Raw genomic sequence first — 23,162 nt, 5'->3', positions numbered from 1 at the left:
CCCAGGCGTCGGGGAGTCACAGCGCCTCTGTTTTCGTGTCTTCCAGTGTCATCTTGCATTACAACCTATAAGAAGACACCACCTCCAGTCCCACCCAGAACCACCACGAAACCTTTCATTTCTATCACAGCGCAGAGTAGCACCGAGTCCGCGCAGGACGCCTACATGGACGGGCAGGGCCAGCGCGGTGACATAGTCAGCCAGTCGGGGCTCAGCAACTCCACCGAGAGCCTGGACAGCATGAAGGCCCTGACCGCCGCCATCGAGGCCGCCAATGCGCAGGTCCACGGCCCCGCCAGCCAGCACGCGGCCAGCGCGCCCGCGGCCGAGGACCGCCGGAAGGAGCCCAGGAAGAGCCGCTGCCTGTCCGTCGGGATACAGGTGACGCGCGGGCCGACGCCCCCGGAACCAGAGTCGGGTCCCCTCCTCCGGGCTCTGCCGAGCAAGGCCACTCGGCCCCTCGGCCCTGACCGGCGGGCTCGGCAGGCTGCACCCCGTTCAGTTTTCGGCCCATCTGGGAGAGGAATTCGGGGCTTGAACTCGGGGCCCTCTCACCGAGCTCTGTCCCCAGCCCGTCTGCATTCTTCCTTTTGAGACAGGGTCTTGCTAAGTTGCTAGATAGCCCAGGATGGACTGGAACGCGCAATCCCCCTGCCTCAGCCTCCCAGAGCGCTGGGGTTATAGGCACAGGCCACCACACCTGGTGAGTTCCGCTTCTCTAAGCAGCCATGGAGCTGCCTCTGCCTTGCTCTTTGCCCCTGCTTGGCTTGGCTTAGCCTGCAGGGACTCTTCTGCCGGAGAAGCCCTTCCTGTCCTCTTCCGGCTGGGCCCTGCCTTCCGCAGGCGCCTGCAGGGCAGCACCTGGGCCGCAGCGCTGTCCCCGGGGCCCCACTAAACCCCTGAGGCACCCGGGAAACCTTCCTCCAGGCAGAGGCTGGCGGCCAGGGCCCTGGGCCAGTCTCGCCCGACCTGATCCTGGCTCCCTTGTTTACCCCCCACAGAGCCCCGCGCCTAGTTTTTAACCCTCTGACCGGTGACCGGTGACCGTAATAGGGCTGTGGTCAGCGCCGGGACAGCGCTTACTGAAGAGCGGCCGCGGGACCAGCTCCCCTCCCACTCCCGTTCAGGGGCCCGATCAGCTCTCCTCTCTGAAGCACTGATTGCTGTAATCAGTATTTGCACCACCAGAAACACTCTTACACTTGATTCCTTTTTTATTCAGATCTTAGAATATTTTCACTATTTTTTTTTAAGATAGGGTTTTACTACGTAGCCCAGGCTGGCATCAAACTTGTGGCGATCCTCCTGCCTCAGCCTCCCAAGCGCTGGGACTGCAGGGGGTGCCCCAGCACACTCAGCACTTTTTACGATTTTTGAAGATAACTGTTGGCCAATCTTACTTTTAATTTTATTATTTATTGATTAACTGGGATTTGAACCCCGGGCTTCAATCATGCTAGACAAATGGGTAGCCCTGAGCTACACCTTCAGCCCTTGCTCTGAGACACATCTTGCCAAGTTTCCTTGGGTGCCATCAAACTTTTAATCCTCCTGCCACAGCCCCCTGAATAGCGGAGATCACAGGTGTAAACAACCACGCACAGCTGACTTTCCATTTTATTTTAAATCTTCCAGATGTTTATTCTAATTACTTCGAAGTTCTGCTAGCTGTCTTCTCTATTACTTTCTAAATAACTATGTCTTGGAACCGAGCATTCACAGCAGGGCCTGATGGTGGGCACTTGTAATCCCATCACTCTGGGAGGCTGAGGCAGGAGGCTTGAAATTTGAAACGAGTTGGGCAGTTTTTACAGATGTGCACTACCATACCCAGCTGAATGATGTGTTTTATCACATAAACAAAACTCTTACACCCACGCTTTAATGAACACAAGAAAAAAATTATAAAATACCATGGTTACAAAAATACAGATGTAAAAATTCTTGAGTTGGGCATGGTTTACACCCCTGTCATCCCAGCACTCAGGAGGCTGAGGCAGGAAGATCCCCTCGAGTGCAAGGCCAGCCTGGGCTACATAGCAAGACCCTATGTCCCAACAATCGAGAAACTGAGGAAAGAGGACCATGAGTTCAAGACAGCCTGGGCTACACCTGAGACCCTGTCTCAAAAATTCAAAAATAGGCCGGGGATTTAGCTCAGTGGTTCCGCCGCCTGCCCCTCGAGCACAAGGACACCAGTTCCAACTCCGGTACCAAAAAAACCCCCCAAAAACAAAACAAAAATTCAAAAATAGCGCAGGTTGGGAGGGTTGCAGGGGGAGGGAGGATGGGAAGGTTGGACAAACAATTAAATACGAAAAAAAAATCCCCTAAACCTGCAGCTGGGCGTGGTGGCAAAACCCCATAATCCCAGCACTCAGGAGGCTGAGGCAGGAGGATCGGTGTAAGTTTGAGGCCAACCTGGGCTACAGAGTGACTTCAGGACCTGTAGCTTGAACTACATGGCGAGACCTCCTCTCAAAAAGTAGAAAACAAAAAAGCTCAAAACCGGAAAGCTGGAAATGAGTGCATAAGATTCTCTACAATAAAGAACAAAATTTATAAGATAAAAGATAAACCGAGAGAAAATATGAGTAATGTATCAAAGGGTTTACGGTCATCAGAGAGGTCTTATGAATAAGAAAATTTCAGGGGCCGGGAATGTAGCTCAGTGGCACCGCACCTGCCTCGAAAGTGTAAGGTCCTGAGTTTGATCTCCGGTACCAAAAAAACAAAAGAAAAGAAAATTTTAAAAATTGAGGACTTACACTTTCTACATTATATTTCCACATTTTAATTTTGTGTAACTTACAATAAATTGCTTTTTATCTAAAAATAATTTATTAAATATGAGGAGGTAAACTTAATTGTTCCAAATAGTCCTAAAATTTCCTTCCAGCCTGGATTGGGGTTGACGTGTCACAAATACTTTCAGTCACAGAGGGGGACATCTTCCCCCTGAGCTCTGATAAGTAGCCATGGACAAGCTTCCGACAGATTTCAAAGCAGTTTTTAGTAGGAAGAGAAGAAAACGGAAGACAGTCTACCGTTTCTCCTAATATGCAAATCTCCTAATATCAACAATGTGTAAATCTTCCAATACAACAAGTGTGACTGTAAGCAATGAATTCACCCTCTTCGATCTGGTATTTAATGTGTTAATGCGGCGCCTGCAGGCACGCATTCCTCCTACACGCCCTTCTGGTAAGGACTCGAAGACCCCTCCCCACCCATGGTTCCGCATTCACGCATTCAACCAACCACAGATCAAAAAAAAATTTTTTTTAAATGCATCTGCATTGAACATGTACAGTCTGTTTTCCTTCCATTATTTCCTGAACAATACAGTAGGATTACTATTGATCAAGTATGATTAGAAAACAATGTATATGGTGAATGTTTAAATAAAGCATTTTGTTACAGGGAAAGACTGTCATTGATCCCTCTCAACTCCCCCTTCACTTCAAGCATACTTCACCCATCCTTCTTGCTGCTTTCTGGACCCGCTGTGGAGCCCTTTTTCCTGCATGTTTTATGAGACATGATCATCAGTACAGTGAATGCTGCTGTTGAATGCCCTCCAACAGAAAGGCAGGTTCATAAAAACAGCACGCTGTGTCCTCATCCACCTGTTCCTCAGACCTAGCACTGCACAACTTCTAGCTCTTCCTCAAAGTCAACCTAACCATGAAAGGGAAACATTTTGAATTGATTCAGGACAATGAAGCAACCACAACAGTATAACAAACAGTACTCACAAAAGAGGGCTCCAGAACTGCTTCAGAAAGTGGCAAGAAGGATGGGATAAGCGTGTTTGAAGCAAGGGGGCATAACATAGGGGGATTCGTGACCGTGTGTGTCTTTTACTGTCATAAAATTTTTTTTAATTAAACATTCACTGTATTTTTTATCACATCTTCATACATAGCATTTATACTGTGTTAAGCATTATGAATGACCTGGAGATAATTTGCAGTATATTGGAGGATATTTGTAGCTTATATACAGATACTGTACCGATTTATATGCAAATCTGTGGACTTGGGTATCTCTGGAGGCCCTGGAAGCAGTCCCCTGTACTTGCAAATGAATGGAGGAGTCATAGACATTTATTAGCCAGCTTGAGAGTGAATAAAATTGCATTTGGATCAACAGAGGCCAAGAGCCTGCTAATAAGAGAGTGATGGCCCTCATCAGATACACAAATATTGAACAAAGAGGTTACAAGTTACAACACTCCAGAATACTGCAAATTTCTGATGAAATGACTTTTTTTTCAAGTGAGGTGACTAAATGGAACAACTCTAATTGTTTGATGATTCCTTCAGGTGGATGATGCTGAAGAACCAGATAAGACGGGAGAGAATAAAGCTCCCAGTAAGTTCCAGTCTGTGGGAGTCCAAGTAGAAGAGGAGAAGTGGTAAGTCCACAAGCATTCATCCTCTTTCATCCTCATGTAAGCAAGTATGATAAAAGTATCTGTCCCATGATAAAGCTTCAGAATTCAGGGACCTTCCTCCTAACTCTTGGAGCATTTACAGGGTGAGCTTGAGTCAACATCAGCTGATTCCCTCCTGTTTTTTTAATACTGGAGACCACCCTGTTAAGTTTTAGCTAGAATACTAGTCTTGGTACACCATATTCACATAAACTTTGCATCCAGTAGTCCTCTTAAAAACTTCATAGAGTTCTGGCCAGGGATTTAGCTCAGTGGTTCTGCTGCCTGCTTTGCAAGCGCAAGGTCCCAAGTTCAATCCCCGGTACCAAAAAAAAACCAAAAAACTTCATAGAATTCTATGAGAAGAAAAATTATTTTTATTCTCAGAACTTCACAGTGTTTGATGTTTAGTATATGCTCAAGGAATGATGAATGAATAAATGAGTGAATGAAGATTAAAAGGGGGAAAGAGAGAGAATAGTTCCTATCTTCACTCTGAATCACAAGTTACTTTAGGTTGATCTTTAAGCGTATTCCAGCCTTTATATGGACAAGTGGGAGATTCCAGGTTTTACAAGATCACAGAATCTAGCAGCTAAAAGAGATTTCTGAGGTCAATATTTTCATTGTATAAATGACAGTTTCATCAAGAGATATATGTGAGTTTCTCAGACAAACTGTGAGGTCCTTTGTGGGTAGAACTATACTTTCACTGATAGTGGTAGCCCTAGAATCTAGCACTGTGCTGTCCAGACTGAATATGCAGTTAATGTTGGCTGAATGAAGTAAACTGGAGTTATGATCAAAGAAAGAGCTGTAGATTACGAATCAGAATATCATCTTAGTCTTCCCCGTAACTTTCTAAGTGCCAATTAGTAAGAATCTGTTACCTGTCATCTGCTGATCCAGCTGTTAAACATTCATTCAGTGAATTTCTGTGGGAGACCTCTTATATGCAGAGCTACATACCTGGACTAAAAATCTGAAAAGAAGTCATGCTGGAGGCCTGAAGGGATAACTCAGTGGTACTGCACTTACCTAGCATGCTCAAAGCTCTAGGTTCAAGCCCCAGCACAATTATGAGAGGTGAGACATGTATCATTCCATCAGCTTACAAAAGTCCTCCCCTTTTTAGGGCTGGGGATCACACTCAGGACCTCACACATGCTAGGCAAGTCCTCTGCCACTAAAGCTATACCACTAAAGTCCTATTTCTTATTTTAGAATATTTTAGTATTTATTGACAAGACACACACACACACACACACACACACACACACATATCTCCATCACTGGAATGAAATAAACAGCATCTACAACTTAAGGAGAGGTTTATTTGGGTCACAATTTTAGAGGGTTTAGTGTATGATAGGCTCTGAGGCAGAAATGGCATGGTGGAAGAGTCTGATAGAGGAAAACTGCTCCCCCCATGGCAGCCAAGAAGCAGAAAAAGGAGAAGTCAGGAACAGAATACACCTCTTCAGGTCATGCCCCCAGTGACCCACCTCTTCCAACCAGGTCCCACCTCCTAGAAGCATAAGAACTCATCAATTGGATTAATCCACTGATGCATACAGTGCCTGCATAATCCAATAACCTTTCAAAAGCCCCATTCTGAACACATGAGACTTTGGGGGGACATTTTAGATCCAAACCATGACATTCTGCTCCAGCCCTCAGAAGTCTTATGTTCCTCTCTAAGAGTCATCAAAGTCTTAACAGTTCGAACACTGTTGAAAAGTTGAAAACCACAGTATCCTCTCAGACTTGAGGCAAACTCTTAGCTGTGAACCTCTGTGAAAATCAAAAAGAAAGTTAAATGCTTTTAATGTACAATGGTGCAGGGTAATCATTCCCATTCCAAAAGGGAGGAATAGGGGAATAGAAAGGAATTTGACCAAAGCAAGACCAAAACCCAGCAGGGCAAACATTAAGTCCCATGGCTCCATGTCCAGCACTCAGGCAGGTTGTGGTGAGACATAGGCTCCAAATGGCTTAGGAGCCTTGCTGGTCGCAGCCCACATGGCCTCTCTTGAGCTGCCTGTGCTCAACTTCCTGTGGCTTTCCTCAGGTGTCTTATATTCCTGGCATCACCAACTTCCTGGGGTCTCCATTGCAGCTTTGGCATTATTTTTACAGCTTTATGGAATACCCTCTCAGGGGCTTATTTCTTAGCCTCCAGGCCTTTCTTTGAAGTCTGGGTGGAAACTCCCATGACCTATACCTCTTACATTCTGTATGCCCATAAAACCAGTACTACGTGGATGAAGTCAAGGTTGGCTGCCAATTTAAATAGTAGTTAGAACTTCTTAGAGTGGCCGCTGAGTGCCTGGATGGCTGAACACAGGGAAGCACTTCTCTAGGTGGTCCTGAATGAGCAGGGTATCCTGTGGTTCTTTTTTCAAGCGAAGTCCTTTAAGGGAGCTTACCATTTTATACCCTTGCCTATGATGAGTGAGGTCAGGCTAATTCCTAAGATACCCACAAGGTATCTTTTTAATCATCCTAATGAAAAGTATTTAGTTTCTTTTTCATGACTCTAATCTTTCTAGCAATCATTTTCTCTTTGCCTCAAGTTTACAAACATTTCTTTGCTGGCCAAGCTGCAAATTTTTTAAATGATTGAGTTCTGCTTTTTGCTCCTGATTCTCAGTGTAGATCTGGCTAAACACAGCCAGCAGTACCCAAGCCACAGCCTGAACATTGGGCTGCCTTGAAATTTCTTCCTCCAGATTAATTAGAATGCCACCCTTAAGTTTAGCTTCATAGAAACTCTTAGAACATGGGGGAAATATAGGGCTTTTTTTCCAGAATGTAGCATTCATAGCATTTAGTCCACTTTCCAATGCAATTTTTGTTCCTATCTGAAACTTCCTGAGTCTGGCCTTTACTGTCCACATTCCTGTTAGCATTCTGGTCTTTTAAATTCAACAAGTATTGCCTTTCAAGCTTGTGTACAGCATCTAGGATTTTTCTAGCCTGCATCTCCAAACCTTTCCAAACTCCTACTGCAAACTAGTTCCAAAGGCTTCTGAACCACAGTCAGATAGTCACAGTAATGACTGCACTCCTAGTACCAGTTTTTTGTATCATTCACTTTTCCATCACTGGGCCAAAATGCCCGACACCTACAACTTAAAGAGAAGAGGTTTATTTGACTCATGCCTTCAGAGAGTTCTGGCCATGCACAGTTGGCTAACTCCAAGGCAGAAACAGCATGAGGAAAGCTGCTCAACTCATGACATCCAGGAAGCAAAGAGAAGGAAGAAACCAAGGATAGGAATACACCCTTTCAGGTCACACCCCCAGTGGCCACCTCTTCTAACCAGGCCCCACCACCTAATAACACAAGAAACTATAAGTTGGATTGATCTACTGATGAATACAGCACCTCCGTGATCCAGTCACCATTCAGAAGACCTACCTCTGAACACATGAGACTTGGGGAGACATTTTAGATCTGAACCCTCACACACACACATGCACACACACACACACACACACACACACAAGTGTACAATGCTGGAAACCCAGAAAATTGGTATAATCATTCTATTTTTTTTGTTTGTTTGTTTTTGTTTTTGGTACCAGGGATCGAACTCGGGTCCTTGCGCTTGTGAAGCAGGCAGCAAAACCACTGAGCTAAATCCCCGGCCAGTATAATCATTCTAGAAACTAGCAGGACAAAAAAATTGTTAATATTTATGCATCTATTCATACACATTGACCTCTTAATCACATTGATGGGGTTATCTTGAATGAAGTCACTCAGTGGAAGAAAACTATTGTGGAAAATTATCATTGTAAAAGAAAACATTAACTATCAAGTCTCAAACAATAGTATGCTTTTATAATTTATAGCATATCAGCAAGGTAGGCTGTTGTACAGCTTAATTTATCCCACTAAATGTCATTTGAATAAAAAGGAAATACAAAAACATAGGAAAATAACCACAACACAATGTTAAGTAAAAAAATATGTAATATCCCTACATAATATTCACACAGATGGACCAGGACTGAAATGTAATATGTATGTATGGTTGTTTTAATAGTAACTCTTTTTTTCTTTTACTCTAATGTTTACTTCTTGTATGAACTTCAAGCTTTTGTAATCAGTATTTTCATAACAACACTTCTAAGCACATGTTCCATTATTGAATATTTTACTTTTTGCGTGGTGCTAGGAATCAAACTGCAATAGGCCACTACTCTAATCCTGAGTTACACCATTGCCCCTGAAAAATTGTTGAAATGAAAGATCTCAAAGTAAGAAAATCTGTTTGTCCACCCCCTCCTTCCTCTCCCCTGCAACATTCCAGTGTATTATTTTGCTCTGTGCTGTGCTGGTTAAGAGTTCAAGTGGCCTAGAACACCTGGATCCAAATCCTGGCTCTGTGGATTCCGAGCTGAGTGGCTTGTGGAGTGCTGAGCAGTTAGGGAGGTCGTTTCCACCTCCATCCAGCCCTACACCAGAGTCCTGTGTGTTGCTGCAAAATGAGCTGTTTAAGAAATGTAGTCCGCCTTCCTGTAATGAGTGTGACCATTGCGGGTCCTCACCCTCCCCGGCCTGCATCTACTGTAGGTGTGGCCTGCATCACTTGCCCAGTGGAGACAACACTGGCCCAACCCTTACTGGCATTTTCCCCACCTGCTTGGGTCCAAGCTCCTCTCTCCTTCCATCTGCACTCTTCCCTTTAAAAACAGCACCACACGGCCCAGGGGTGGAGCTCAGCGGCACAACGCCTGCCTGGCAAAGGTGAGGTCCTCAGTTCAATGCCCGGTACCAAAAAAAAACAAAACAAAAAAACAGCACCACAAGCCAGACAAGGTGGAACACACGCATGATCCCAGCCCTCTGGGAGACGGAGGCAACATGATCACAAATTTGAACCCAGCAAGAACTTGTCTCCGAATAATGTAGCTCAGCCGTACGTGCCACCTCCCAGTATGGCAAACATCTATAAATCAATCAGTCAATCAATCAAGGCAACACGGCCCCGCTCCGGGTGCAGACTTCCGCTTGTTTTGCCTGCGTCCCCTATAGTGTATCATAAATCTTCTCTCTCTTCACTCCGGCCTTAGGAAACTCTTTTGCCACCCGCTTCACCAGCCTCCGCCACACTGTCCTGCACAGCAGGCCCTCCAGCTTCCCTCCCGATGGTCAGAGCGGTAACAGGCGGTTCCCAGTCCCGCCTACCAGGAATTTGGGAGTTGCCTTCCATTTTAGAAACAAATAGAACTGAACAAACGGAAACATCAATAGTTCTGTTTTCGTTTTCTTTCAGATTTTATGTTATGTAATGATTACATTCCTCGTAGGGAGCCTTGCATGCACACGTCACATCCTCACTCTTTGTTCGTCTCCTCCCTCGCTCTCCCTCCCTCCCTCCCTCCGATATCTCGTGATTCCGATCCCATTTGCAAAAGATCTCACTATTTCCTATAACCTATCTTTTATCTTGCTCTTTATTTATCCTTCGGATTCCTCATATAAGACAAACCATATGCTACTTAAGCTTCTGTGTCTGATTTATTTCACTTGACATTATGGTCTCAAGACGAATTCATTTTCCTACACATGCCTCAAGTTTATCCTTCTTCATGGCAGAGTAGTACTCCATTGTATGTAAACACCACATTTTATTTATCCATTCATCTGTTTTTTGGGTTTTTTGTTTTGTTTTGGTTTGGGTTTTTTTTTGGTACTGGAGATTGAACTCAGGTCCTTGTGCTTGCGAGGCAGGCCGCGGAACCATTGAGCTAAATCCCCAGCCCTATCCATTCATCTGTTGATGGACACATAAGCCACTTTCAAGATTTATCTATAATGAGAACAACTACTGTTGTATCTGTCAGAGAACTGAAGTCTCAGGGAAAATCACTACCTCGCCCAATATGCCCCATCCAAAAAAAAAAAAAAATAGGAGAAACAAATAGATATAGAAAATCAGAACTTAGTGGGAAGGAAGCCCATGAGCTAAAACCTCCGCAGGAACCAGTGCTGGGTGGGAAAGCCTAAACAGTAATTGAAGAATTCTAGGAGCTCAGCGTTCAGGCAGCCAGGGAGGCCACTGTATTCTGTGAGTTCTCCCTCCAGGAGTCAACGAGGTCCTCAGCAGGCACTGGGGAGAAGGGAAGGGGTACAGTGCCAGAGTGCTCTGTTCTTCACAGGCTGACACTGAGCAGACACTGTTTTACCAGTGCTTTTTTTTTGGTACCTGGGATCAAACTCAGGACCTTGCACTTGCGAGGCAAGCGGCAGAACCACTGAGCTAAATCCCCGGCCCTTTACCAGTGCTTTTGACCGAGCCTGCTCTACCTGGGGAATGGAGATCCCCAACTCTAGCTAAAGCCTCCCATGGGGGAGAGGAAAGGTCCAGCTCCAGCCCCGTTTAGCCATCTTATCCCACATAAAAAAGAAAAAGAAAAAGAAACCACACCAAAGCGTATCACAGTCAAACTTCACAAAAATCAAAGGTAAAGAAAAGAAATCTTTAAAGAAGTCAGAGGTGAAGAACACCTTACCTCTAGAGAAGCAAGGATAATAATTACAGTGGATAGCTCAGAAGCCATCAATACTGGAGTGGAATATTTTATATATTGAGAGAAAAAAAACCAACTTAGAATTCTGTACCCTGTGACATGACCTTTAAAAAGTATAGGAAAAGGGCTGGGTGGACCGACACATGCCTACTGTCTTAATCACTTTCCTTGTCTCTTGGTCAAAATACCTGACACCCACAACTTAAGGAAAGAGAGATTTATTTTCTCATGTTTCAGTCTGTAGCAGGCTGATTCCCAGTCAGGACGGCAGGGCAGAAGCACTGGCGGAGGAGAGCTGCTCCCTCCGCGGTGGACAGGAAGCAGAGAGAGAAGGGAGATGCACCCTTCCAGACCACGCCCCCAGTGCCCCCCAACTTCAGACCAGACCCAGCTCCTAACAGCAAGCCGACTGACACCTCCGTCATCCAATCACCTTCCAAAAGCCACACCCATGAATACATGAGGCTCTGGGGGACATCCACACATAAACCATAACACCTATAATCCCAACACTCAGGAGGCTGAGGCAGAAGAATAGCAAGTTTGAGGGCAGCCTGGGCTATGTAGCAAGACTATGACTCAAAAAAAAGTAAAACAAAAATTGAGGGAATTTGTTGCCAGCAGACGTTTCTTACAAGAAATGTTAAAAAAAGGGGCCAGGGATTTAGCTCAGTGGCAACACACCTGCCTCGAAAGCACAACGTCCTGAGTTCAATCCCTGGAACTAGAAAAAAAAAAAAAAAAAGTTAAATTCTTCTGAGAGAAGGAAAACGATATAGATCAGAACTAAAATTTAAAATTTTATTTTTAAAATTCTTAATCTAAAGATGAGTTTATTCAAACTAATAGCAAAGTATAGTCAAGTATATATTCACTATAGTCTATATTCAAATATATTCTTTTATATAAGTGAAATGAATGGTAGCAATTAAACAAAGAACAAGCAATAGCAATTGGAAATATTTAGCTATTATAAAATACATTACCTTTAATAGATAATGTGAAATAGGAAGAAAAGGGGCAAAAGGGAGGGGAAAGTGGGAGGGGGAGGGGAAAGGAAAGAAGGGAATGGAATTAATATGAGAAAACGAAAAAAATGGAAACAAAGTCTTTGTAAATAGGGAGGAATGGAGGGGTTGAAGGGAGGGTAAGGGAAGGGGGAAAAATAAGAACCAAGAGAGTATGTAAAGGTGCATATCTCCAATGATGAATGTCATTATGTTGTACACCTAAAATGTACCAATAAAAGGATATACAAAAAAAATCTAAATAAAATACATTACCTGTGAAATGCCATAATATTATTTGAAAGTGGAAACATAGGGCCGGGGATTTAGCTCAATGGTTCTGTTGCCTGCCTCGCAAGCGCAAGGACCTGAGTTCGATCCCCAGTACCAAAGAAAAAACAAAAGAAAGTGGAAATAGATTATTAATTGTAAAGTTTTGGTGTAAAATCTGGGTCAACAACTAAAAAAAGTAAGAAAAGAAGTGTAATTTGTGTGCTAAGAAAGGAGAGAAAATGGAATCACAAAAATGCTCAGTAGGGCCAGGGATTTAGCTCAGTGGTTCCACCGCCTGCCTTGAACACGAAAGGTCCCGAGTTCAATCCCCAATACAAAAAAAAAATGCTCAGTAAAAAAAATCACTGAATCACTTCCAGCCTTTTGGCTAAGATCAAGTATAAAAAAAAAAAATCACTGAAAACATAAAAACTATAGGAGAAAAAACATAGAAAATAGTAACAAATATGTAGACATTAATCCAGTTGTATCAACAATCATCTAAACATTCATAGTCTACACCATTAAAAGACAGGGGAAAAAAGAACTAAATATGAACTGGGTATGGTGGCACATGCCATAATCCCAGCACTCAGGAGGCTGAAGCAGGAAGATCACAAGTTTGAGGCCAGCCTGTGCAACTTAGTGACATGCTGTTTCAAATTTTTTAAAACTTTAAAAGGGGACAGGGGCTAGGGATGAAATTCAGTAGTAGACCATTTGCCTAGTGCTGCACAAGGAAGAAAGAAAGAAAGAAAAATGAAAAAGAAAGAAAGAAAGAAAAGGGAAAAAAAGAAAAAATATAGGAGTAACTATACTAATTTCAGACAGAGCAAACTTCAGAGCAAGGAAAGTTATCAGGCTTTATAAAGAGGGGCACTAGTGAATAATGAGAAGGTTAAATCTCAAAGAAGACATGTAAGTCTTTAATATTATGTGCACCCAACAACAGACAACTGGTAGAACTGTGAAGAGAAGGAGGTAACTTACTATGTGGTCAGAGACTTCAGTGCCTCTGTACCAGAAACAGATCCAGAACCCAGAAAATCCAGAGAGACACAGTTGAACTAGCAGCGCTGTTGGTAAGTTGAGCATGACTGGTGTCTGTAGACTACTGCATCCAACAACAGCAGATTAGACTTTCTTTTCAACTCACATCACCAAACTAGGCCAGATCACATCCTGGGCCATAAAGTACTTAACAAATAAAAATTATGTGGGGCTACAGCACTTAGGGAGCTGATACAGGAGGACTGTGAGTTTAAGGCCAGCCTGGGCTAAGGAATGAGTTCAAGACCAGCCTGGACTGTATAGCAAAAGCTTGTCTCAAAATAATAAATAAATAAGTAAGTAAATCATTAAATAAATAACACTGCAGTCAGATCATAATGAAATCAAACTGGAACTCATCAACAGAAAGATAGCTAGATATTCCCAAAATAATTAGAGATCTAAACAACACACCTCTAAATTATAAAAGGGTGAAATAAGAGATCTCAAAAAATTAAAGATATTTTGAAATAATATGAAAATGAAAATACAACTTATCGAAATTTATGAGATGGGGCCTAGGGAGGAGCAGCATAGCTCAGTAGTGTTTGCCTAGTATGCAGCAGGTCCTGCATTTGATTTCCACCAGCACGAAAAGTAAAATCAAATTAGATAAAATAATACAAACAAGGGCCGGGGATTTAACTCAGTGGTTTCGCCACCTGCTGCACAAGCGCAAGGACCGGAGTTCAATCCCCGGTACCAAAAATAATAATAATAATAATAATAATAATAATAATAATACAGACAAAATGTATAGGATTGAGCCAAAGCAGTGCTCCAAGGCCATCTACAGCATTGAATACAAATATTGAAAGAAAGATCTGAAGGCACTTAGTTAAGCTCCCACCTTAGGAAATGAGAAAATTTAAGAGAGAAAGAATTGAAAAGAAATTATGAAAATTAGAACAGAAATCAGTGAAATTGAAAACAAAATCAATAAAATCAACGAAGCTAAAATGTGGTTCTTCAAAAAGAGGAATAAAAGTGATAAGTCTCTAGCCAGGCTAATTTTGAAAGAAAAAAGACAAATTAATATTAGACATGAAACAGGGGATATCACCACAGATTTTACATACAAGGGAGTACAGGGATATTATGAACAACTCTGTGCCCACAGATTTGATAACCCAAATGAAATAGAATCATTCCTTGAAAGACGCATTGCAGTTTAGATCTGGGGTATCCCCCAAAGCCTCATGAGTTTAAAAGGCAGTTAGATCGTGGGGTGGCATAACCACAAGAGGATTAGTCATAGCTAATGTGCTGTTGGGAGGTGGGGCTGACTGGAAGAGGTAGTCACTAGTGTGACAGGAAGGATGCATCTCCCTCCCTGGCCTTATTCACTGCCTTGTGGTCACCATGATGTGAGTAGCTTTTCTCCACCAGACCCTTACACCATAGCCTTCCTGTCTTGGAGCCAGCCTATCATGGATGGACTGAATCCCCTAAAAGCTGTGAGCTAGGACTGGGGATTTAGTTCAGTGGTTCTGGTGCCTGCCTTGAAAGCTCAAGGTCCTGAGTTCAATCCCCAGTACAAAAAAAAAAAAGCATTGAATAAATGAAAATATTAAAAATAAATAAATAAATATATAAAATAAGAAAAGCTGTGAGCCAAAACTGACCTGCCTTAAATTGTGGATGTGGGGTATTTTGTTTTAGCAACAAGAAAGTGATTAAAACAACACAATTGCCCAAAACTCAAACAGGAAGAAATAAACAGTCAGGCGTGGTGGGGCTCACCTGTTATCCCAGCACTTGGGAGGCTGAGGCAGGAGGACTTGAGTCCCACCTGGACAACTTAGCAAGACACTCATCTCAAAATAGGAAAGAGCAGGGGATGTAGCTCAGCATGAGGGCCCTGCATTCAATCCCAGTACTAGGAAGGGAAGAAAGCAAAGATGTCCCCTCTCACTCCTCTTTCTTAATGTGGTAAGACAAGAAAAGGAAATAAAAGGTATATAAATTGGAAAGAAGAAACAAAACTCTGCTCACAGATGACAACATTGGTCATGGAGAAAATCCAAAAGAACAGACAAACCAACAAAAACTCCTGGAGTGAATAAGCAATTACAGCAAGGTTGTGGGACATCAGGTTAATATATGAAAATCAGTCACTTCCTTGTAGACCAGCAATGAACAAGTGGCCTCCTTTGACATTAAAAGTACATTATAGGGGCTAGGGATTTAGCTCAGTGGTTTCGCTGCCTGCTATGCAGGCCCAAGGACCCAAGTTCGATCCCCGGTACCAAAAAACAACAACAACAACAACAACAAAAAAGTACATTATAATTTACATTAGCATCCCCCAAAATAAATACTTAGGAATAATCTAACAAAATATGTGCAAGAGGTATATGAGGAAGACGCCAGCACTCTGATGAAGTATATCAAAGAAAAACTAAATATGTGGAAAAATATTCCATGTTCATAAGAAGATCAATATTATGAAGATGCCTGTTCTCCCCACATTCATCTATAGATTCAACCCAGCCCTATGAAAATCCCAGGAAATTCTCTGTGGATATCAACAAGCTGATTCCAGAGTTTATATAAAGAGACTAAAGATCCAGATGAAGGACCAATGCCAAGAACCGATTCTGCCTGACTTCAAAACTGCAGCAGAGCTGAAGGAATCAGCAGTGTGGTGTGTGTGAGAAGCAGACAGTTCAATGAGACAGAGAGAGCCCGGAAACACACCCAGTCTAGTCAGCTGACCTCTGACAAAGGAGGGAAGGCAGTAAAGTGGAAGGACATAGTCTTGTTAATAAATGATGCTAGAACAAACAGCCATCCACATGCGGAACAAATAAGTAAATAATTTTTTTTTTTTGTACCGAGGATCAAACTCGGGACCTTGGGCTTGCGAGGCAGGCACTGGAACCACTGAGCTAAATCCCCAGCCTAGTAAATAATTCTAGACACCAACCTTATGCCCTTTACAAAAATTCTCTCAAAATGGATTCTAGGCCTAAATGTAAAAGACAAAACTACTAAACTCCTAAAAGATAACTTAGGGGAAATACCATGTGACCTGGGATATGGTGATAACTTTTTAGATACAAACTAAAGGTCAGATCCATGGTAGAAATAACTGATGAGTCGAAGTTTGTCACAATAAAAAACTTCTGCTCTGTGAAAAACAATAAGGTAAGCCTCAGACTGGGAGGAAGCTTTTGCAAAAGACAAATATGATAAAGGACTGTTATCCAAAATATATAAAGAACTCCTAAGGCTCAACAATAAGAAAAGGAGCAACCTAATTTTAAAAATGCACAGGGCTGGGAGTGTTGCTCAGTGGTAAGTGGCTGCCAGGCATGTGGCAGGCCATGGACTCAACCCCTGCCTGGCAACAAGAAAAAGCAGAAGGGCTGAACCAGTTAGGAGATGCAGACGACAAGTGCGCTGAGAAAAAGTGGTTCACATCATGGTACTCGGGAGTTGCACATTAAGAAAGAGACACCGCTCACCTATTGGAATGGCCACGTCGAAGACACTGACTGTGGCCAGTACTGGTGCAGGTGAGGACAGCAGGGACTCCCTCTCCCTGCTGGGCCATCACAGAATGGATCCGCCACTTGGGAGGCTGGTGGTTTCTTGCAAAACCAAAGACTCTTATCCAGCAATTGTGCTCCTTGGAATTTAACCAAATGAACTGCAAACACGTTTCAAACACCTGCACATGAGTAATTTTATAGCAGCTGTATTCATAATGCCAATGCTTGGAAATATCCAAGGTGTCCTCTAGTAGTGAATATTAAACTGTAGCACATCTACATGATGAAATATTATTCAGTGCTTTAAAAAGAGCTATCAGGCCCCCCAAAGACATGGAGGACACTTAAATGCATTACTAAGCAGCACAAGCCAGTCTGAAAGGCCCTGTGCTGTAGGACTCTGAAGCAGAATTTAGGGCGTGGCCAGCCATCTGGGCAAGTGGGCGTGGCCTGCCAATCACTGAGCTGCAGGACACATGCGCAGAAAAAGTTCCCAGACTCTGTACCTGGGACCAATCAGAAAGTGCCATCTTCAATTCTTCTTGTGCGAAATTAAGCAGGGTTTTGATAGGTTTGGCTAGCTCTGATGTCAGCCTGAGGAGTGGGGGGTACAAAAGACCCCATGGCCGTTAACTTCATGGTTGCTGCGGCCTTTCAGAACAACAAGAAAAAAATCTAGAAAGAGCTCACAACCGCCTAGAACCCCAGTAACAACTGCAACTACTTGACATTTCAAAAAATGCAAAACAGGCCAGGATTTAGCTCAGTGGTTCCGACCTGCCTCGCAAGTGCAAGGTCCCAAGTTCGATCCCCGGTACCAAAAAAAAAAAAAAGTGTAAAACAAGAGACAGTAAAAACACTAGTGGGCTTCCGTGAGGAAAGCCACAATAGTAGGTTCTCCATGGCATCTCTGCCATTTCATGCCACCCAAATCTCGAGAAAACCCGCAAGACCTTCGAGCTTCGAAGTCCAGGTCCTGAGAGGAGGTGCTGCGATCCACGCCTCAGGCTGACAGCAGGACTAGGCCTCCTGTAGAAAACCTGCTCCAGTTCTGGAGAGAAGTCCACGTGCAGGGAACGGTTCTGCAAGTGCGTCCAGGATCTTGTAGTTCCCGCCCACTTCCCCAGCCAGCTTTGCCACGCCCTGATCTCCTGTCTCCCTGGTAGTGCATGTTGGTAGGGGAGCTTCTGTGTTTACATGAGGAGGGGGATATGGGAACTCCGAGTTTTTTCCTCAGTTTTGCTGTTAACTTCAAACTGCTTTTAAAATAAAGTATTATTTTATAAGAGGGTGCGGAGGGTGTGGTGGCACACACGTGTAATGCCAGCACTCTGGAGGCTGAGGCAGGAGTATCGCCACAAGTTCTGAACTGCATAGTAAGACCCTATCTCAAATAAATAAAGAGGTGGGTAATCATATTAACCTCTATATGTTGTCCTAGAGGGGTGTTGTTGCATATATGTAAAACTTTTAGAGCAATACCAGACGTATAGGAAGCTCTGTTTCCTACTCTGTTTAGAGCCCAGGCAGTATCGCTAAGGACTGAAATTTTAGGAAAGTACTATTAGGGCCAGGGATGTAGCTCAGTGGCACCGAACCTGCCTGGCAAGTGCAAGGTCCTGAGTTTAATCCCCGGTACTGGGGCGGGGGGCGGGGGGAGGCACTATTACTGCCTTTTCTTCAAAAAAAATAAAAGAAAGCCCTCTCCGTCTCCTATTTTACATCAAACATTCCCGCTGCAGTCCGCCGTCTTTCTAAATTCACACCCTGACACTGACCCACATCCAGCAGCTCTAAGTACTGCCTACCTCACCTCCACCCCCAAACATCAAATAGCGGAGGTTGTTATGTTTTTAAAAGTTGAACATTTACTGAATTGTTGAAGTTTGTAAGACAGTCAGTTCCTCAATCAACTGAGCCATTTATTTAAAATTCATGCCCTAAACAGGCTGGCAGTCCAATTTCCGGGCTTAACTTCCCCAACATACCTTTCCACAGAGGTCACCTTCTCCTTAACCAGCGCAGAGTAATAAGCATTTAAATGGATGTTAATGATTGTTTTCAGCCTGTGCAAAGGAGACCCATTGTCAAACGTGAAGGGCTTACCTTTATCTCTGCCCCTAACTATAATTCTTTTAGTAATTCACTCAGATAGGATCTTAAAAAGCAGAATTGGGTGGCTGAGTTTACAGAACCAGCCTCCAGGTTTTCTCTTTTCAGTCTGGTGTTGCTGACCAGTCTGTAGTTTTCTCACCGAATGGCCACGAACAATAGCGGGCATCTCTTCCTTCCCCAAGTAGACAGGCTGATAAAAAGCAGCAGGCTAAGCAAAAGTGAGAAAAGAAAGAAAATGGCGCCAGATAGCGCCCGGAAATGCAGCTGGTGTGACTTTGAGAAGCTGGGAAACGCATTTCCGTTGGGAAGCCCGGACCTCACCCAGCCTGGTGCTCCTAAGGGCATTGTGAAGTGGCGGGCTTGTAAAGTTAGGGTGCTCTTCAGCATCCAAGTCCAAAGCAAAGAAAACGTTAAGAACCCCTTGGTTAAAAAATGAAGTGCACCAGGAAACGAGCGGTCTGCTTCCAGAAGGCCTTGACGCGGCGTGCTGGGGTTCTCCGTGCGGGCGCCCCAGACACCTTCAAAACAAAACGCAAGGGGACAGCAGAGGAGCCGTGTGCACCCCGCGACCCCAGGGCCAGCGCGGGGAAGGTAGCGTCAAGGTCTCCGTTTACGTGTCCTCGAGGCAGCCCGCCCGCCGGCGAACCCGAACGCAGAGGATGCTCTGAACCGAGACTGCTTCCCTTAAACCAGGACCTGAGAGCCACACGGCCGCGTGTGCTTCTGGCACCGCCTCCCCGGGACCCCCAAGGCCTCCAGCATCCTCCCTTCCTCTCCTCACAGCTCCCCACATTCCTGTGAGGCTGCTAATTCTTAAATCTAGGAAAACAGCCCTCGCTGTTGACCAAGGTGGAGACCTAGCCCGCTCCGCTCCGCTCTGAGAGCGCCTTTTCCTCAGGTGACTTCAGACCCACTGTGTGACAGAGCCCCGGGGTCTCCTTGCAACAGCGAGTGCACGGAGGAGGACTAGGGTTTCGGTTCCCAAAGAGCTCAGAAGTCTACTTGGGAAGAGAAGGCAGATGCGCATGGCTTCTGTTTATTTTATGTCTGTCTCCAAGCACTGTGTATTATTGCATACTTTGGTGAATGATAAGAAAAGCAAGATAGTACTTCTATATTATAAAAATTTACTGATTACAGAAATAAAAGCCTCCATAGCCCCATCCATTAGTCATGAGCTATAAGTTCTTTTTAGCCACACTTTTTCCACGAATATTTGGGGCCTCACACATCTCTGCCACTGAGGTAATCTCCAGCCCTTGAACACTTAAAAGTTTTTCAAATCATTCTATGCACTCGATTGTGTAACATTTTAAAAATCAACGTTCTAAAAAGTTTCCGTCTAATTAAAAAGTTCATGAAGGGCCAGGGATTCAGCTCAGTGGCTATGCACCTGCCTCGAAAGCCTAAGTTCCTGAGTTTATCCCTGGTACAAAAAAAAAAAAAAAAGTTCATGAAAAATACATCTTTTTGTTTTTTTCTCTCTTTTTTCAGTCTTGGGGATGGACCCAGGGCCTCACCCCATGGGAGGCACGTGTTCTATCACTGAGCTACACCTCCAGCTCTTTTGAAATTTATTTTGAGATAGAGTCTAAGTTGCTCAAAGTGGCCTCAAACTTGTACTGCTCCTGCCTCAGTCACCCTGACAGCTGGGATTACAGGTGTGTCCCTCTACACCTGGCTTAGCTGTTGTGGTTTGGAGTGTATTGTGGAAGAGATGGTTTATAACTAGGTGTCCCCCATGGGACTGAGGCACTCATTGGCAGGGCCTTTGGGAGGAGGCTTATTACTGACCTCGGGTCAGTAGGGGTGTGGCCCTTCTGGAAGGGTTTATCTCCCTGCCCAGCACTCCCTTCTCAAGCTCTGCTTCCTGTGTGCCAAGCCCTGAGCTGCTTTCCTCTCCCTAGGCCTTTCCACCACGTTGTTCTGCCTTGGAGCCAGCTGACTATGGACTGAAAGCGCTACAAATTGTGAGCCAAAATAAACCTTTCCTTCCTTAAGTTTCGGGTGTCAGGTATTTTGTCCCAGCAACAAAGAAAGTGACTAAGATAGATTTTTGGAACCAGAGAAGTGGAGTCCTCACTGTGACTACACTTGACCAGGTGATTCAGAAGGCTTTGGAACTGGCTTTCAGGAAGAGTTTGGAAAGGTTTGGAGGTGCTGGCTAGAGAAGCAGCCCCAGAAAGTTGTGAGCCAAGCACAGTGGGAGAGTCTGATTGGAGCTTAGAAGACCAGAATGCCGATAGCAGTGCGGATGATAAAGGCCAGGCCCAGGAGGGTTCAGTTAGAAACAAGGACCGCATTGGTAGCTGGACTCCAGGCCATGTGTGTTATGCCCTGACAGAAAATCTGTCTACATTTTGCTTATGCCCTGAGACTTTGCAGAAGACTTCGATTAAGGGCAGCAGACTAATCTGGCAGAAGAAATTTCAAGGCAGCCCAACATTTAGGCTGTAGCACAGATTCTACTGGGAGGGTTTAGCCAGCTCTGCATTGAGAATCAAGAGCAAACAAAATAGTTGAGTGATTTTTAAAGTTTTAAATTTCACAGAAAAGGAAACTCCTGTAAAGCTTGTGTGTGTAAAGTTGAAGCAGAGGACAGCTTGGTTGCTGAAAAGATTAGCATTAAGAGAAGCCAGTACTTTACGTCAAGAGAATACAAAGGATGTCTTGAGGGCATGGGAGGAATCTGAAAGACACCACTCTTTGCAAACTCCTGGGTGGAAAAGTGAAAGACTTTAAGAAAAGAGCCTGGTGGCCAGGGATTTAGCTCAGTGGTTTCTAGCACAAGGACCCTGCAAGGACCCGAGTTCCATCCCAGGTACCAATAAAAAAAAGAAAGAAAGAAAAGAGCCTAGAAGCTGGGCGTGGTGGCTCACACCTGTAACCCCAGCACTTGGGAGGCTGAAGCAGGAGGATCACTGCAAGTTCGAGGCCAATACGGACTACATAGTAAGTTCAGGACCAGCTTGAACTACAAAGGGAGACCCTTCCACAAAAAAACGAGAAAAGAGCCTGGAGAAAGGCCTGGGCTTCCTGGGATTTTGTTCCACAAAGTTCAGTCATCCAGGCACTCAGAGGCCCCTGCAGCCATGATGCAAAAGGGTGTGGCGGCAACCACCTGGTGCATTTTACAGGCATGCAGAACACAAGAGTTGCAGGGTCAAGAAGGCTTCCACCCAGATTTCAGAAGAAGGCCTAAGGGGCCAGGCAGTGTGGCCCTGAGAGGGGGCACAGTGTGTGAAGCTGTGAGAGTGAAGCTGAGGGTGCGGTGGAGACCCCAGGAAGCTGGAGCATCTGAGGAAAAGCTGAAGGAGTGAGCAAAGCCAACCCAAGAGAAGCCATGAGGGCTCCAAACACCAGCAGTGCTATAGGGATGGAGCCACCCAGGCCCTTTGGAGTTCTCATCTCACCATAGCTTGCCTCAGGTGGTGGACGTGGAGCTACGGGATTTAATGTTTGCCCTGCTGGAATTTGGTCTTGCTTTGCTCCCACTGGTTTCTGGGTCAGGTCACTTGCTCACCACTCTCTGGAGACAGAGCTCTGTGAGCATGTGTGCACGAATGCTTTCATCTCTCTTGGGTAAACACACAGTGGGAGAATCGCTGGGTCTGAGGGTGAGTGAGCGTTCAGTGCTGTGAGGAATAGCCAAAGGGCTGTCCACAGTGGCTGTGCCGTAAGAGTTCCCATTGCTTCACCTTCGCGTCAACACTCGGGGTGGTCAGTTTTTAAATTTTGCAAATGCTAATAGGTTTACTCGTGTTCAATCACTGTGGTTTGGACTGGTGTGTTCCTGATGCATAATGACATCAAACATCTTCACATGAGCTCCTTTGTTCTCCACATAACTTGTCTGGGAAGCACTTTTTTTAATCTTTTAATTTTGAGAGCTGGATATGATGGTGCACATCTGCAATCCCAGCGCTCTGGAAGGTGAGGCAGGAGGATCACCTTGAGTTTGAAGCCAGCCTGGGCTATAGTTTGAGACCCTGTCTCAAACAAACAAACAAACAAACAAATAAAACATATGATGTTAGCTTTAGGTTTGTAATAAATACCCTTTATCCAATGGAGGAAATTCCTTTCTATCTGAGAATAATAATCAAGAATAGATGTTAGATTTTTTCAAATGCTTTTCTGGAATCTATTGAAATATTGCATGGCTTTTCATTTTTAGACTACTGGTATGATGAATTGCATTGGTCAATTTAAAATTTACTGTGAAATACATATAAC

General features: G+C 44.3%; 1 protein-coding gene across 24 annotated transcripts in view; it reads left to right on the top strand.

The window, feature by feature from the left end:
- Window positions 1–23,162, top strand: part of Dlgap1 (DLG associated protein 1) — a 779,881-nt gene that overhangs the window by 721,865 nt on the left and 34,854 nt on the right. For 19 of the 24 annotated variants that reach the window (XM_087194445.1, XM_087194433.1, XM_004853197.3 and 16 more), the window contains 2 exons: window positions 47–381; window positions 4,329–4,420. In XM_087194445.1, coding sequence (XP_087050571.1) covers window positions 47–381; window positions 4,329–4,420 — 427 coding nt within the window. The remainder of the gene's footprint in view (window positions 1–46; window positions 382–4,328; window positions 4,421–23,162) is intronic. The other 5 variants (XM_004853200.3, XM_004853199.3, XM_004853203.3 and 2 more) reach the window with 1 other exon arrangement.

This window comes from Heterocephalus glaber, unplaced genomic scaffold (assembly GCF_053883595.1).
Source record: "Heterocephalus glaber isolate CG9 unplaced genomic scaffold, H.glaber_assembly_v1.0 deba00000331, whole genome shotgun sequence".
Taxonomy (NCBI): Eukaryota; Metazoa; Chordata; class Mammalia; order Rodentia; family Bathyergidae; genus Heterocephalus; species Heterocephalus glaber.
The sequence above is the reverse complement of the archived record's forward strand: the minus strand, read 5'-3'. Positions and strand labels throughout refer to the sequence as shown.